At 39.3% G+C, this 17,949-nt stretch overlaps 1 protein-coding gene across 3 annotated transcripts in view; it reads right to left on the bottom strand.

Annotated features, from left to right (window-relative positions):
- The window catches only part of Psmf1 (proteasome inhibitor subunit 1), a 37,745-nt gene that overhangs the window by 7,354 nt on the left and 12,442 nt on the right, over nt 1–17,949 (bottom strand). For 2 of the 3 annotated variants that reach the window (XM_010612912.2, XM_010612910.2), the window contains 3 exons: nt 16,874–17,026; nt 14,563–14,645; nt 4,515–4,700 (listed from right to left, as the gene is read on the bottom strand). In XM_010612912.2, coding sequence (XP_010611214.1) covers nt 4,515–4,700; nt 14,563–14,645; nt 16,874–17,026 — 422 coding nt within the window. Of the gene's footprint in view, nt 1–4,514; nt 4,701–14,562; nt 14,646–16,873; nt 17,027–17,949 lie in introns of those variants that run through there. The other variant, XM_019205833.1, reaches the window with a different exon arrangement.

Genomic DNA, 17,949 nt, shown 5'->3' with positions numbered 1-17,949 from the left:
TTTTTTTTTTTTTTTTTGGTATCAGGGATCAAACTCTAGTCCTTGTGCTTTCAAGGCAGGCGCGGAATCATTGAGCTAAATCCCCGGCCCTTGCAGTTCCATTCTTAAAGCGTTTGATACACTATTTGGGATCATGTCCACTGAGGCACATTTTCTCCCCAACAGCTTTTGAGTAAGGTCAGATGTCCCCTAAAAAGCTTTCTGGGATTCCTTCTGAGCACCTCCCTATGATCTTATTGGTACTTTCTATTTCCCTTGAGAGATGGGGTGGTGGGGAGATGGTCCCAATTTCTGGTCCTTTGCCAAAAAGCTGGGCCTTTATTTACCTGGCCCATCTATATGTTTCCCATGACTGCTTGTGTCCAGAATCAAGTGGAATAAAAGGAGGATAAAGGGAGGGAAAAAACCTACAGTGGGTTGCTCTTGAAACCATAAGTCCTCTTACTGGAAAGGAGGGCCTGTCTCCCTTAGTAGTATTGTCTGCACATTGCCACAGGCTGAGAAAAAGGAAAACAAACACAGGAGGTTTTCCCCAGTCTCTCTGGGCATTAACTGACCCCTTTTGTATTCCTTTAGCCTGAAGTACAGGGTTACCCAGCACTCTTCAGCCATACCAATGCCTCCTTTCTTGAGTTCAGGCTGGAGGATGTTAGAGGGGTACAGTGGTGAGTTGCTGCCTATTTGGTGGTACTTCAAGTCTTCTCCAATCTACTTCCTGTCTGAGGACTTTTCAGACAGATATCTTACATATTTGGTATGAAAGCTAGGATGGACTGTGCTTATTGTAACCAGATTCACTTTAACTAGTACAGACCACAATATGGCAGCTGGTCTTTACATGAAGATGATCACGCAGGGCAAGCTCAACACTACGTGTGCACTCCAAGATTCTCAACGTATAGTGGCTGTGATTTCATGAAGGATCTAGCAGCACTGACCTGAGTTATATCCAGATCTAATTCCTCACACTACAGCACTGACCCACCTAGGATTGCTGCTCAAACTGCCACGGGCACATGAATCCAAGGAGGATCTATCTTGCTAAAATGTGAGTTTTAACTCAGAAGATTAAGGGTGGGACCTGAGACAGCTTTTGCCCACCTCACATGTAATCTGACATTACTTGTGTGGGGATTATAACCTTCTACAACCCCTCCTTGTTTTTGGTACCAGGGATTGAACTCGGGACCTTGCACTTGTGAAGCAAGCAGGAGAACCAATGAGCTAAATCTCCAGACCCATAGGCTCCTTGTTAATCAAGGTACAAGATTAGCTGTGAAATTATGGAGGTCTAAGTTTATTTATCTTGTTCTGTCAAGTATGGAAATGTGGGATCAGGAAGGTGGAGATGCTTATAACTGGAGAAGAGTATGTGTACATATACAAGTACAGCATCTGCCACAGCATCCTGAGCAAGCAGGGCAACCATCCTTTTCTCCTCCCTACCCTGAGGATATCCTGAGTTCAAAGACAAGCCAGAGGCTATGCAGGGCTCAGGAATATTGCAAGTAGGCTAAATGACCAAAGATTTTTAAAAGAAATAAAATGGTGCATAAATTATATACAGTAAAAAATTATAAATCATTCAGAAAATACAAATAGTAGCATAATTTGATTTTACCATAATTATTATATAATTTCAAGTCCTAATGATTTCCTCCATGTAGGACTGTACTTCTCAAGTCACCTTTGCTACTAACTTAAAAAAAGAATGTATAAGTACTTTATTCTTTGTTTAAATTAGTGCATATTGGTTATGAAGATAAATATGTTTCTTTTTGGCAGATTCACACATACACATAACATACTTTGATCATTTTCATCCCCATTATCCTCTTGCCCTGACCTCTTTCCTAAGTGCTATAAACTTTTTAATAGCCAAGTAATATTCACTTTTGTGAAGCACATCTTTAAAATTTACTTAATCTTCTATTGCAGGGACTGATATTGTTTCTGATATGTGTGTAACTATAAATAATTTTGTCATTACTAACTTTCATGTACTTTTTACTCTTTTTGTTGGAAATTAACTGTCACCATCTGCCTGTCCCATAGTTATATGATGATAGCACTAGAAACAGATAACTTATTTCCTTGGTCAACAGACACAAAGAAATTCTGTTCAGGAGCCTCACTGCACCTGATTTTGATTATGAGATTTGGGTCCTTCACACTAATAAAGTTCAGAAAAGATTTTCAGCTGAGTTGGCACAATAGTGGGCTGAGTGTTGGGAATCTTGGAAGAGGAGATGTTTGCATGTGGGAGGCCCAAGGGTAGACTATGGTAGGCAGAGTTTGGCCCCTCTCAAGATTCTATACCTACTAATCTCTGAAACCTGTGGAAGTGATGTGACAATACTCTTGAGACTGCTTTGTTACATAGCACAACTGACCTCAAAAAGGAGTGATTATCTAGGATCTGTAACAGCAGAGAACTTTCTTAGGCTAGTGGAAGAAGAGGAAGGCAGAAGAGGAGATTCAGGGTATGAGAAGGTCTTGAAACACCATTCATTACTGGTTCTGAAGGTGGAAGAGGCCACATGAGAAGAGATGTGGGGGTCTTAGGAGTTAAGGGAGATGAAAGTGACCTTAGTCTTAGAACCAAATGAAATGAATTCTGCCAGTGATCCACATGAACTTGGAAGTAAATTGTTTCCTAGAATCTCCAGAAAAGATTGTAGTCCTGCTGAAATTTGGTCTTATACCCTGAGCAGAGTCCAGCTGAATGTATCTATACTACTGACCTAGAGAACTATAAGATAAAATGATATAACTTTAAGTCACTAAGGTTGTGCCAATTTATTACATAGCAATAAAAAATTAATACACAGGGCTGGGGGTTTGGCTCAGTGGTTCTGCCGCCTGCCTCACAAAGCGCAAGGTCCCAAGGTCAATCCCCGGTATCAAAAAAACAAAACAAAAAAACAAAAACGAAAATTAATACACATATGTTTCAAAGAACTTCCCCAGGGTACCTGCCTTATAATTTGGTTTAAGTTAGCTTACAAGTATCATGAAGATGTAAATGGATTATGAATTTTTTTGAAATGCAAAATAAAAACTTTTGGAGCATTTAAAAAATTACATAGAGATACAGAATGATCAAGATTAAAAATGAATTTAAAATGCCAAATAAGAACATTATATCTAAAGATTTATTTTCAGTGAAGTTGGTTAAGCATAGGAAAAATTCATTTTTCAAAACAAGGTATGGTATTTGGGGAAGACAGTTCAATGGCTATCTGAGGACACATGAAGGAAAGGGAAGTTGGTTAGACTTCTAATGACAATAATAAAAAAGCTAGATAAAAACCAAACAAAGCACTCCACAAACAAACAAGAACACATACCTTTATCGACAGATAGGTTGTTTTCAGTAACTGTTTCCTAGTGGAATCAGGAACAAGATACACCTGTCTACCCCCAATACTCCTTTAATGCACTGTCCTTTCCAGCTGTGCTCCTAGCCCAGTGAGAAACCAGCAGCCCCACTCTCGCTTGACAAGCTTTGGACACAGGGCACTGCACTTAGGAAAAGAAATCTCTGTATGCCAGGTAGACAACCTGAATTCAGTTAGCATTTGGAAGTATTCAGATAAAATACAAGGGTATAGGTGAGACACAGGTTTGTGTCCTGTGCACAGGGACAGAGGCTGCTCCTGCTGCTTGGCTCCTCAAATCTGCCTGGGCATGGAGTGATTTATTTCAGGCCTAAAAGTCTTCCCCAGTTTGACTCCTGTCCGGGCCATACTCTGATTAGGCCATAGCCTACTCATTTCAGTGGGAGTGAGGATACCTGGACCCCAGCCCTGGCTGTGCCTCTTTATTAATGGCTGGTGACCTGTAGGCAGGTAATCTTACCTCTGTTCTCAACCTTTCCAAACACTTATTATCAACTCTCTCTATAGGACCTGATATCTTCAAAGATTTTGCCAAATAGAATTGATGATTATTACTTATAATAATTATTTCCCTATTATTACTAACCAAAATATGTAATTGCAAACCAGAAAAAAAAGGTAGTTAATACTGAGTGCTTATTTGCCTCACAGTGAACCCTTCTCTCTAACCCTGTCAAACCCATATTTACCACCACATTGTGGGTCTCACACTGAGATGCGTTATCTCAACTACAGACTAAGGTTTGTAGTCTTTGTTCCCTCCTTCAGAGCAGAAACATCTAGTCTTAAAACTGCCATCCTAGTATGCAGAGACAGCCAGAGAGCTCCAGAGTTACTGAGAATCACCTGGACAGCAACTCTGTACTACTGCACACAGCACCAGAGAACTGGCTCTGGGAAGGGAGGCGGGCAGCCCGAGATTCTGGGTAGACAGGGTGACCAGTAGCAGAGAACTCACTGATCTACTTATGTCTCCATTTGCTCCTGCCACACACCAAAATTTGGTGATTCTGTGGAAGACACATGGGGGCTGAGGAGAAACCAAGTGGCAGGATCCAGGGTGGATATGGGTCTGAAGAAGGATGAGCTGCCCCCGGGGCTCTCTGTACTCACCAGGGAGGCTGCTGGCTGGTGTGCGGATGGTGCAGAGGAATCCGGAGAGGGTCTACGTCTCTGGCGGTGGCAGGGGGGAACTCCCGCTGGGGACTGCTTTCACTGGCCTTGTCCCACTGCTCATGGATAGGTGTGATGATTCCAGATATAATTCGAGAACGAAGCTCCTCACTGTTTTTGTAGGTCCTATAGGAAGTAGAGGAGAAATCAACTGCTTGCTGTTGGCTGTCAACCTTGGATACAGTATTCTGGCGGTGGCGACCCGGGCGGCGGCGGGCCTGACGGCTCTCAGCCTGTGCTTGGCCTGTCTGCAAGGGTGGGAACAGGCTGTCCGGTGGTGGACATAGATGAGGGGGGACAACAGCCCGGCGCTGTCTCCTCAATTTGGGCCTGAGCTTCTTCGGCATCTGAGTTGCCCCTCTTCATTTACCACCCCATTAGAAAGAGGTAAGGTTGTAGGGGCACAGGGCTAGACTGGCTGCTTCTGTCCCCAACCTTCCCTCAGACCCATTGTGTGCTCATCACACATCATGGGAAGAGTCATGGAAAACAAAGGCTGCTTGGGAGGATGAACCAGGCTCCTGGTTGGGTGGGCAGGGCTCAACATCAGTTCAGTCAATAATCCAGGGGTCCTTGGAAAGTGGCCCCTGCTATCTGTCCCATCTTGCCAAGGCCTTTTTCCTCTGCCTGCGAGACAAGCAATATGAGGTTTAGCTGAAGTAACAAGGAGTGGGCAGGTCTTCAAGCTCCTAAAAAACCTGCTATTTTAAAATGAGCCACGGGCCAGGGATTTAGCACAGTGGTTCCACCCCCTTGCCTTGCAAACACAAGGTCCTGAGTTCAATTCCCGTACCAAAAAATAAAAAAAACAAACAAATAATAGGTAGAGCCACATCCTGGACCATAAAGCAAAATTCACAAGTAAAATGATACAGAATGTTCCTTGACCACAGGGAGTCATAGTAGGAATCATAACAGAAAGGAAATTCTCTGAAAAAAATGTAAATCAACACACTTGTAGATAATCCAAGGGTCAAAGAGGAAGTTCTGAAAAAATGCACAGTACTAAATTAAAATAAAAATTCATAATAAAATATGTGGACTATAGCTAAACCACTGTCCAGAAGAAACTTTATAGCACTAAATGCATATATTGGAAAAGAAGAAAGATCTCAAATCAGTCATCAAAATTCTGACCTCAAGAACCTAGAAAGAAGAGCCAATCAAACCCAAAGCAATTAGAAGCAGGGAAATAAGACCAGAAATCAACATTAATAAAAAGAGGACAATAAAAGGAACTAGGAGCCAAAATCTAGTCCTTAAAAAATGAATGAAATTGACATCTAGTAAGATTGACAAATGTGAAAAGACAAAAGATTTGTAACCACTAAACAAAATGAATGCTAAAAATGACTTAATTCAACAACCTAGAGTAATTTTTAAAACTATAAATTACAATTCAGTCAAAATTAAATATATAATCTGAATAGTTCTAAAACCCTCAGTAAAATATTAAAAATTGAATTAAAAAATTAGAAACAATTATAAGCCACGAACAAACCTGGGCCTGGGGGTGCACACTGGTCATCACAGCACTCAGGAAGCAGAGGCAGAAGGATTTCCTTGAGTGTGAGGCCAGTCTGGGCTACACAGTAAATTCAAGCCAGCCTGAACTACATAAGGAGGGAGATCTTGTCTCAAACAAACAAAAAAACCCCACAGCCAAGTAGGATTTATTCTAGGCTGGTCTAATATTTACAAATCAATATAATCTATATCAATAAATTAAGGGAAAAACCAGACAATCATACCAAGTAATACAGAAAAAAAACAAAATCTGGGCCAGCACTGCACGGCAAGGTCCTGAGTTCAATCCCTGGTACTGCAAAACAAACAAATAAAATTTATCAACAGAAAAAGAAAGAAAAAAACCCCAAAATCCAACCTGATAACTCTATTGATTTTTCAAAATTCACAAAAACTAACAGCAGAGGAAAGAATTGACTTTCCTCAGCTTACTAATAAAACACATCTATAAAAAAACCTATCTCGAAAAATATATTTAATGGTAAAAGACCGAATACTTTGTCTTTAATAACCAGGAACAATGCAAGGATACTCTCTCTCACCAATCATTTAACATAACACTGGAAGTTAGAGGAAACACATAAGGCAAGACAAACAAGAGGCATAGATACTATGAAGTGAGAAATAAAATTGTCTCTATTAGCTTATGACATTAATTGTCCTCCTTGACATTCTCAAAGAAATCTACGAAAAAACCTCACTAGGTATTAGGGAAATGTAAATTAAAAGGGTAAGGTATCACTGCACAACTATCAGAAATAATAATAAAAATTAACATATGAACAATAACATAAGATGCAGACAAACTGAACCACTCAAATACTAGTGGTGGGTACAAAGTGGTAAAGACACAAGGGAAAACGTTTTAATTTCTTATAAAACTAAACATGAAATTGCCACTGTACTCTGAGTAAATGAAAATTTAGATGACACAAAAGCTTGTACATTAATGTTCACAGCGCCTTTATTTGTAATAGTAAAAAACTGGAAACAACCCAAATGTTCTTTAACTAGTGAATGGTTAAACAGTGAGACGTACATATCACGAAAATACTACAGAGCCAAAAAAATATACAAACTATTAATATACACCACAACTCAGATGGATCACAAGAGTTATATGGAGGTGAGAAAAGTCAATCTCCAAAGGTAATAAATTATATAATCTGATTATGTAAACAAATTGCTACCGGGTTAGAGAGCCAGGATAGGTATAGTTAGCAAAGAGCATCAGAAGGGATCTCTGTGACAATAAAAATATTTTGTATCATTATAGTTAAGTTAGTAACTGGTCATAATGTTGTAGTATGGTTTAGTAAGATGTTACCATTGGGTTAAATTATAAAAGCTACAAAAGGTCTATTATTTCTTACAACTGTATGTTAAGGCTACAATTGCTGGATCTCAAAATTAAAATTTTAATTTAAAAATACTTTTATATATCACCATAAAGCAAACTGGGACCCAAGGAGAACAATTGGATGAGGCACAGGGACCTTTATTCCTTCCCACTCGAGCACCTCCACTCTTATTAGCATAATATGCCAATCTCGAAGAATCCTATGTACAAAGAAAGAATCCCACAGTTAAAAAGCATAACTACCACTTCAATGCCTTTAAAGTCCTATGAGCGTGTGGCCCATACAAACCCTATACAAATCATGTTCCTATCTGGAACAGAATCTAGAGGACTCTGGCTTCCTTGCCTAAGCTGGGTGGGGAGAAATGTAACTACCCTTCCCCTTCAATCAGATGAGCTGGGTGTGATACAGTGGGGAGGTCTCTAAGACCATCCAGGTAGATGTTTATTTGTAGAACTCAGCCCCAACTCAAGAACTGTGAAGTCCTGCAACAGAAGTTCTTACATAATTTCTAAGCCTTGGAAGAACAACTGTCATTTTAGTAGTAGCAAATCCTCTCACCCTGACACAGAAGGGGCTTCGCAGGAAGGAACAAAACAGATTTAAACTCCTTAGCAAATCAATTGTTCCTACACAGGGCCACAAGACCCTACCTAAAAGAGGTGAGACACGCCAGTGACCTAACAGGGAAGGGCCTGGGAGAGGAAGGTGGCTAAAGGCTAAAAGTGGAAGGAGAGGAGGCAATCCATAGCCCTGCACTCAGAGCCTCAATTTCCATAGAGATGATTCCTGCCAGTCAGATTGTTTTCTCCTTTGTGTATTGCTAAGAGCTGGGCCTAGTACTAAACAGTCTATGTGCTGACATTCCATTGGGTTCTGAGACCACCATTCTGTGGTGGTACTTTTTTGCCTCTCACTTCATGGTAATCAAAATGAAAAACAAAATATCCCCCCCCCCGCCTACATTAACCCCAATAACAAATGCATTTAAAAAAACAAATGGAGGGCCAGGGATTTAGTTCAGCGGTTCCACTGCTTGCCTTGCAAGCGCAAGGACCGGAGTTGGATCTCCGGTACCAAAACAAAAACAAAAACAAAAACAACAACAACAAAATATATAAAACAAACAAATGGAGACACTCAAAATCTTCTTTCAGCACTGCTGGGGACACTAAATACTCTAATGAGCAAGAACTGCTTGGTAAATGCCTCGATTCTTCCACAGGCTTTTAAAATTTTTCTCCCAGTAGAATTCCAGGATGGTATTAAAGACCACACTCCATTCCCCGATCCCTGTCATGGTGTACAACACCCAGAGGAGCAGTGCTATTTGAAAAGCCAGGCCTGGCCTCATTTTCCCTCTTTCTTCTTTCATATACACACAATACATCCAACCTGCCAATTGCAGGCTTCCGTTATTTCATTTTAATGTTATAATAAAAAATATTTCTTATAAAGCAAATTTTGTCATATATATATTTTGTATAAATTAAATATATAATACATGTAATATATTATATATATAATATATATGTGTATGTGTTTTATATATATGTGGCCTAAAACAATTCCTTTTTATTCAATGTGGCCCTGGCAAGCCAAAAGGTTGGACATCCATTAGTCTACAACATGCAAACCAGACCCAATCCCTATCCTCAAGAAGATCTCCACGCAGCAACTCAGAAAATACTCATTTTGAAATACCTAAAAGGAGGTTAATGAAATGTCAAATGGGGGGTTGGGGAGCTCCTCTGAGAATTGACACTCAAACTGGAACTCAAGGGTGACAAAAGTAGGCTGTGTGAGGTGGGGAAGAGTGCTCTGGGCAGAGGGATGAAGTCTGAAGGGAAAGAAGGAAATGGCTTGTGGCTGAGGCAGAGCAACTAAAGGGAAAGTGGTAGAGGGTTAGGTTGAATAGTGAGCACTAGGCTTTAAGGTCCCATTGAGGATTTAATTCTTTGTCCCCAAAGCTATGAATATTCAATGGTGGAAAATTCTTTCAAAGAAATAAAATTTTTAATTGTGATAAAATGCACATTAACATGGGCCAGGGATTTAGCTCAGCAGTTCGGTGGCCTGCCTTGCAAGTGCAAGGACCCGAGTTCAATCCCCAATACCAAAAAACAAAATGAACAAACAAAAAAACCCACATTAACATGAAATTATCATCTTAATCATCTGTAAGCATATAGCTCAGGGGAATTAAGTATTTTTACATTGTTTCACTATCACCACCACCCACCTCCAAAACATTTTCTTTTCTAATCTAAAACTTTGTGTTCATTAAACACTAATTTCCCATTCTCTTTTCCCCCAGTCCTGGGCAACCACCATTCTACCTTCTGTCTCCATGGATTTTACTCTAGGTACCTCATAAAAATATGTATATTCATACATTTTTTTATTTTGGTGGTGACTGCCTTATTGTTGTTAGCATAATGCCCTCAAAGCTATAGTTCATGTTGTATCATGTCTGAAAATTTCCTTCCTTTTTAAGGCTGCATAATATCCTGTCCTACACACACATGCTCATATATATATATGTCAACACACACCCACAACCATTTATCCATTCACAATTAAAAGAAATTTGGCACTTGGGTTGCTTTCACTTTTTGGCTATTGTGAATAACATTGCTATAAGTGTAGGTGTACAAACATCTCAAGATTCTCTCAATTCTTTTGGGTGTATGCCCAAGGGAATTGTTAGATTTTAATTTAGTTTTTTGAGAAACTGCTATTCTGTTTTTCACAGTGGCTGTACCTCACATTCCCATTAACACTGCACAAGCATTCCAGTTTCTCCAGACTCTCTGCTTCTCTCCCTCCCAAATCTTGAGGTCAATAAGAGGGAGAAAAAGGCCCTAAAACGGGATAAAGTATAAATAGGGCCCTATCAGGGCTGATCTGACTTAAGTGAGTCCTTTACAAATAAAGGCAACAAAGCAAAGAAGCTGCTTTTAGCAAATAATAGCAGCTTCTCAGTAAATAGGGCAAATGGACTCAAAGGGAAGTATATAACCGCTGGAGCCAAGGAGTCCAGGAATTGTGTACACACCTGAGTAGGTCGTCCTTGGGCATCCAAGTAATAAATATTTCACCCCAGATTCCTTAGCCCCTTAAATATCAGCATAAGCCTAATTCTTTTTCCTGTTAGTTATTAATCTCTCTCCCCTGGTGTTAGCCCATCCACTCTTTTTCCCAGCTAGCTGCCACTATCTCTCTTTTCTAATCTCAGCCCATCCCCACATGGATGTGATAAATTCAGCTTTTTCTAGCTAGCTGATAAATACCCTGATTTTAGTCTCTGTTTACTGGAAAAAACTTTAAAAAGCCTGTTTTTAACAAGTGGATTCCTTATGACACTAACCACCTATGAAACAGAAAAACTCATTACACTGATTAATCTAAGCATCATAATTCTTGTGACTATAGATAATATCCTTGATGAGACACAAAGGACAACAAAGAAAAATCTGGAAAGAAAACACATTTGGAACTTTAGTAGGTTTGTTTTTGGTAGGCACTAACTGAGTAGTTCACAAACTACTCACATTATGCACATTTTAGGATCAAGTAATGAGTAAATATATTGATCCTATTGGGAATCAGAATTCTTGCTGAAGGGCAATGTAATTTTGGAACAAAAGAATACTGTGTTAATTAAAAAATAGAGGGATCAGTTTGTACTCACTATAACTTAATAAAAAAAGATTCCTAGCTCTGTAAACTAAAGAGTCTAGAAACTATATCTTAGTATTAATAACAACATCTAGGGCCCAGAGTTTGGTTTTTAAACGATTCTCCACAATTAGAAATCATGGCTCTTTAGAGAAATGGCTGATTTCAAGGCAGAGGTAAGGAAAGTACAAGGAATGCCCACAATATCTTGTAGTGCCAGAAAATAAGGAAATGCTCCAAGATGCCATCAAAAGGACAAAAGAACCAGCTCATAGGGTCTCCTACTGGTCAACTCTAGGACAATTTGAACAAAGAATGACGTAAATAGACTATAATACCAAATAAAAAGACTCTAAACCCACAAGTCTATACAGGTAAAGTACGTATAACACTATACATGTAAAGTATGTATAACACATTAAAAATAAAGCAGACAGGGAGAATAGCAAACTATTTTATATTAAAAACACTAACTTAAAAAGTAAAGATGATAGACATAGAAAATTACTATCTTATAAAAACTCAGGCAAAAATCATCAATAGATACTAAAATCAATGGGCAAAAAACTATTAGGAAAACAGAACATTCATAGCCTCCTAGCATAACTCCACAGATTATTTTTTAAACACAAAGGAAAACTGTCACGAGCCATTCTATATAATTTTAGGGAAAAATTATTTCATAATTAAATTATGATTAGGGCTGTCTGAAGCCTAGTCCTCTTGCCTGCGGCAGGCTATATGACATGTGGAAACATAACCATTTTGCCACTGGTCACAGCTGAGACCTCACTGGTCCCATGATGCTGTGACACTCACAGGCAAGATTACATCAGCTGAAATCCTGGTTCTTTGAGAACTGGGCAGTAATAAAAAAGAGAAAGGTTTTACCTAAGGAGAGAAAAATTCCTTATCAGCTTAACCACTCACTGTTGTAAGAATGCTTTCCTCATCTTACCACCCTTATCCACATAAACTACTTATTGACCTAAAATCCTCTTCAGCATAAGGAGAACCTCATCAATTTAGGATTATTGCAGCCCTCTGAGTCACCTGATAACCCTCTGATTATGGTATAAACCAATACATAATGGCAGTCTTTGTCTTTGCTGTTCTGAGGCACTGACCTCCCAGCCCCCCATATACTTTGAAATTACACAAGTCTCTATTGTCTTTTTTTCCTTTAGTCCTTGCCATCCCCCTTTATAGGCAGGTGGAGGACTGATCACCCTCCAATAGAAAATAGCTGTCTTTATTATACAAAAATCTGGAAGATACTGTGTTAACCAAGTGATCAAAGTAATAAGCATCAATTTTAAGACAGACATCATGTCCTGGCTATGAAGCAGTGAGGACAATGGCTTAAGTAGTGTTCTTGTCAGAATTGTTCAACCTGACTCACAGGAGGAAATAATCTTATGAACCAAATCACAGGGAAATAATCTGAACATTCTGCACAACTGACCTTGAGACTTTAGAGATACCAATGTTAGAGGTGGAGTGGGTGCATCTCAATGGTAGAGAGCTTACCTACCATGAACGAGATGCACAATCACAATTCAATTCCCAATGTCTTGAAAAACATTACTACATATCCTAAGCATGATAACTATATTAATGTCAGGCAGGATTGCCTTTTTTATTTTATTTTATTTTTATTTTTTGGTTTTTTGACTCACTATGGAGTTGAGGCTGACCTGGAACTCACTATGTAACCCAGGCTGGTCTCAAACTCATAGTGATCCTCCTGCCTCAGCCTCCAGGGTACTGGGATTATAGGCGTGTGCCACCACACCTGGTAGGATTGCCTTGTGATACCCATGCTGTAGTATTTAGAGATGAAAGTTTATAAAGCCTGGAAATTACTTGTCAGACAGTTTAAGAACAAAAAAGAATATAGAAAAATTGAGTAAATGTAGCAAAATGTTAAAAATTAGTGAATCTAGGTGATAGGTAATTAATTGGGTGTTTACCGTATTTTTTTGAAATGATCTCTTTGCGGGGATAGTTTGCAAAGTTTAAAATAAAAAGCTTAGGATGCCAACAGAATGAGAAGATGAGCCACATTGGGAGAAAATATTTTTAAAATTACTATCAAATGAAGGACTATTATCTAAAATATACAATAAACTGTTAAAACAATTAAGGGAATGAATCACCAATCTTAAACTTTAGCTAAAGATCTGAATAGACACTTCACTGAAGAAATACAAATGGCAAATAATTATAAGATGCTCCATATCACATCTCTAGGAAACTACACATTAAAACAATGAAATATCACTATCAGAATGGCCTAACTCCAAAACACTGACAACCGAACAACAGTACAGTAGACCCTTGACTTATGAACTCAATTTGTTTTTGAGGGCTGGTTTTAACTCAGATTGGTCAACTGAAGTCTCAGGGTCCTGTACACAGCCTTCAAAGACTTTTGCTTGTCTAATTTTAGGCCACACTTTTTCCAGGCAGAACTTAAGTGTCTATAAAAGACATTGGCCTAGGATTTCTCAATTAACCTCACACAGGAAAGGTTGGTGCAACTGGCCAGCATTTTGTCTGTAACTCAAGACTTTGGTTGTAAGTCAAAACTAAAATTACGGTCACTGGGCTGGGGATTTAACTCAGTGCCTCCTAAGTGCAAGGTCCTGAGTTCCAGCCCTGGTACCAAAAAAACCAAACCAAAACAAAAAATAAAATTACAGTTGTAACCCAAGTTTTTTGTCAGGCCAGTTGTAACTTGAGGGTCCACTATAACTCTCATTCATTATTGGTGGGAATACAAGAGACAGCCACTCTGGAAGATAGTCTATATGGAATTATTTTCCAACTACTGGACACTGAAAAGGCAAAACTAAGAAGATAGTAAAAAGATCAGTAAAAAAAGACCACAAAGATTACAGGGTAATGGGAATAAAGAGCTCAGAGGATTTTTAGAGTTGAAACAAATTCACATGGTACTATAATGGTGGACATAAGTCATACATTTGCCGAAACCCACAGAAGGCACAACATTAAATGTCAATCTTAATGGATACTATAGTCTTTGGGTGATAATGTCAATGTAGGTTCACCAATAGTAACAGAGGAAACACTGGTGCTGGATGACAAGAGGGGAGGCTGATACATGACAGCACTCTACTTTCGGCTGTTTTGCTGTAAATCTGAAATTGTTCAAAAAAATAAAGTCTATTAAAAAAACACTGGAGCATCATTTTATTTCATGGAAGGTAGCTCCTACATGAGTCTTCACTTCAAATAAATAAATAAATAAGAAAACTGAGAAGTGACTACGCCCAGGAGTGAGAAATTCTCCTGTTAACCATTCTTGATTCTCTGGGCATTAAAACCTCATGCCTTATTTCTTGCCTTTGGTTCTCTCTTCCTTTTCCCAGGGAAAAGACATCATTTAGAAGTACCTGTGGAAGTCACCCAGGTCTTCTGCACTGATAAAATCATCTAAGTTCAGAGTCAAGTCTGTTACTTGCTGTGAGCCATATTCCTAGAAAAATGAAAATAGAGAATAAGAGATGGGGGATATTTCTGGGATGAGTGTATGGGTGGGGAGAACAGTATACAATCTAAAGAAACACTCATATTCACAAAGAGAACTATGTTAGGACTCTGCAATGTATGAAACACTTTTCTGATTTAAGAATACTTCTTTTCCTATAGCAGGAAACCTATTTCCCAGGCTTTGGCTTGGCACAGGCATGCAACCAAGGTACCAAATGGATGCACAACTGTGACCTGCAGCAACACTGTGATCTGCAGCAAGCCCATTAGGAAGAGAAATCTCGTTAATGAGGTAGCAACAGAGGCTGCAGGCATCACGTTAGTAGCTGATGAGAAGGGGCACCAGGCTGGCAATACTGGCCAGTACCTAAGGCTGAGAGGATGGGGAGCAGCAGTATTTTCCAAGGTGTGGGGCAATGCCGCTGGGAGCCAGCCTTGAATCTGTTTCAGTGAGCTATCCTAGTCTTTCAACAAGCACTTCTGTTTAAACTAACCTGGAGGGCTTTTGTTGTTTGCACCTAAGAATCCTGTCTGATATAAGATCTAAATGTTCATCCATAAAGGAAGGGATAATGGAATATAATAATCAAAACAAATGTGGTCTAACCTATGTGGTACCATGTAAAGACCTCCATACTGAGGGAAAAAAGCAAAGTGCTGTATAATATATACAGCAGGCTATTTTATAATACATAGAAAACCAAACCAAAACAACAAAAGCCACTGTCCTTAAGGTGCTTTTAGTTCAGTGGAAGATTACAAATATTAAAGCAGAGCACAAATAAATACAAGGTGCGTACAGCTCTTTTACAGAGAATATTTAAGTTTAAAAAATTTATTATGGTAAAAGACACATTGCCATTAACCTTCTCAAAATACTCTCCATTTCAAACACACTTATCCCATGTTCTTGCCCCTTTCTGAAGCAGTTCTGAAAAACTTCTTCCATAAACTGGTTTTATGAAGTCTCATAAAAAATGCAGTGAATGCCATTCAACAGAAAGGCAAACTAGTAAGAATGTTACACCGCTTACACCAGATGTCCCACTGTGTGACTTCTCACTTTTCCCCAAAGTCAAAATGACCATGAAAGTGTCAGATCCCCAGCCAGGTAAAAGAGAAAAAAACTTCCCAATGCAGTCACAGATTCTGCAAGGCACAAAGGATGACAGGAAGCCAAGGCCCAGGTTTGAGATAAACAGCCTGCTCCCATGCAGCAACACCTGCAGGTCCAGGTGGCCCTGGAGACCACCAGACTTCCTACGCCTAGCACAAAAGACTTCCTCCACTCCAAGACAAGAATTTTCCACTCCTCCTGGCACTACCCCACCCCTCCCCAAACTCCTCTGTAAAGTCTGCCTTTGCCCAAACCCCAGGATCAACAGCTTTGTCACTCTTGATTGACCTGCACCCAGGCTGAAAATAAAACCTCACTTACTGCTTCATTTTTGCCTGCCCTGGTAGCCTTGGTTTACCCTAATAGAAAGGTAAATGTTTTGAATTGATTCAAGACACAGAGGGAGCCATGACTGTGCAACTAGAGATACAAAAGAGGATTGTCAAAACCACTTCAGAAAGTGGCAAGAATAATGGAATAAGTGTGTCTGAGGCAAGGGGGAGTATTTTGAGGCAGACTAATGGCAATGTATTGTTTGCTGCAATAATTTTTTAAAAAACTTAACCATTCACTGTATTTTTTGGTCACACTATGTGTTAAGTATCAGGAAGGAAAATAAAATGATGGTGAGGTATAGTTTAGATTTTTCTGGTGGAGGTAGATAGTTAGATCTGAACTTTGGGGTAGTGAAAAAAGAAAGGGTGTCATTAGGCTTGAGGGACTGGTGTGTGTATGCATGTGTGTGACGGCAAATTGGGGAAGGGAGTGCCAGCATAAGAAAAATGAAGCTCCAAGGTAGAAAAATCTCAGCTTGTTTAAGAAACGAAAAATAAACATCTGGAATTACAGTAAGCTTTTCTGTCCTGTGTTATCACTGAATGGATTTACCTTATTTAGCCATTCCCCTGTGGATGGAAGTCCCTTCATCATCACACAGGCATTAAATGCCTTCAAGGACAAAGCTTTTCTGTATTTGAGGTTCTCAACTCAGGATAAAGTTCCAGAAGTAGAATCACTGGGTACAGATCTAGATCTATACTGTTAAATGCTTTTCAAAGCAGCTACCCTCAGCAGACTACCTTGTCTCAGAAACTCACCAGCACATTGATGATCATGCTATTCTCCACTGGGACAGCTTTCATCAGGAGTTTTCTGGACCCATCCTTGGACTCATAGCGGAGGACATACAGGTCTTTATTATTGCTCCACCCAGCTGGTAGTAGTTCTGACTTCTTATCACTGGGACTTGGCTGAGAAAACACCAGGGTTGAGAGGAGAAAGATCATGACCTCAGAAGTGTAGCTACAAAGGACCTTACAGATAATCTAATCCCACTCCTCAATTTACAGATGAGGTTATGAAGGTAAAGAGAAGTGACTTGTCCAAGATCATACAGCAAGTTAGAGGTCTAAGAGCTGGATTTCTGAAATGTTCTCCCCTATCTGGCTACCTTTATGACACAAGTGGACCCTGTCAAGAATCTGCAGCTTTGGCTTAGTAATCGTCTCTGCACCCCACTGCCAGGAATAAGGCCAGTCACCTCAAAGGATAGCATGAACTTCTGTAGCAGTGATTTTCAAAGTTTGCACCTTGGTCCATTTGCAATAGGATCACTAAAATGTTTGCTAAAAACACAGACCTCAATGTACCTCCCCAACCAACCAACTTCAATGGTTTAACAAAATTATGTGCAATATTCACATGTACTCAAAATTCAGCCTAGTTAAGATTTATGTAACTTTCACCAACTTATAAAACAGCATCACCAGTCAATGTCTTTGCTAAAGCCTTGGGTAGCATACTCCAACTAACTGTCCTCCACCCTTCTCAACAGTAACCACTACTCTGTATTTTTAAAAACTTTTCTTTCAAATTGTTTTACTATGCTGTCAACCATAAAAATATGTTGTTTCAATTGTTTTTGAATTTTGTATAAATGACATTAGATCTGCCAGCTGCCTTTTATATTCAATACTGTTTTTGGAGATTCATCAAAGTTGATGCATTCAGCTACAGCTGACTCACATTCACATCTATAAAGCATTCACTGGTATGACTGCGCTGCAATTTACATGTCCACTTGATGAAAATTAGAATTGTTAAAAAAAAAAAAATTAGAAGTGTTTCCAGTTTGTTTTGCTTTAAAAACAATGCTCCTATGAATATTCTTATA

Source organism: Fukomys damarensis, unplaced genomic scaffold, assembly GCF_012274545.1.
Source record: "Fukomys damarensis isolate Sample0158 unplaced genomic scaffold, DMR_v1.0_HiC HiC_scaffold_22, whole genome shotgun sequence".
NCBI lineage: Eukaryota > Metazoa > Chordata > Mammalia > Rodentia > Bathyergidae > Fukomys > Fukomys damarensis.
This window is presented reverse-complemented; position numbering and strand designations above follow the sequence as displayed.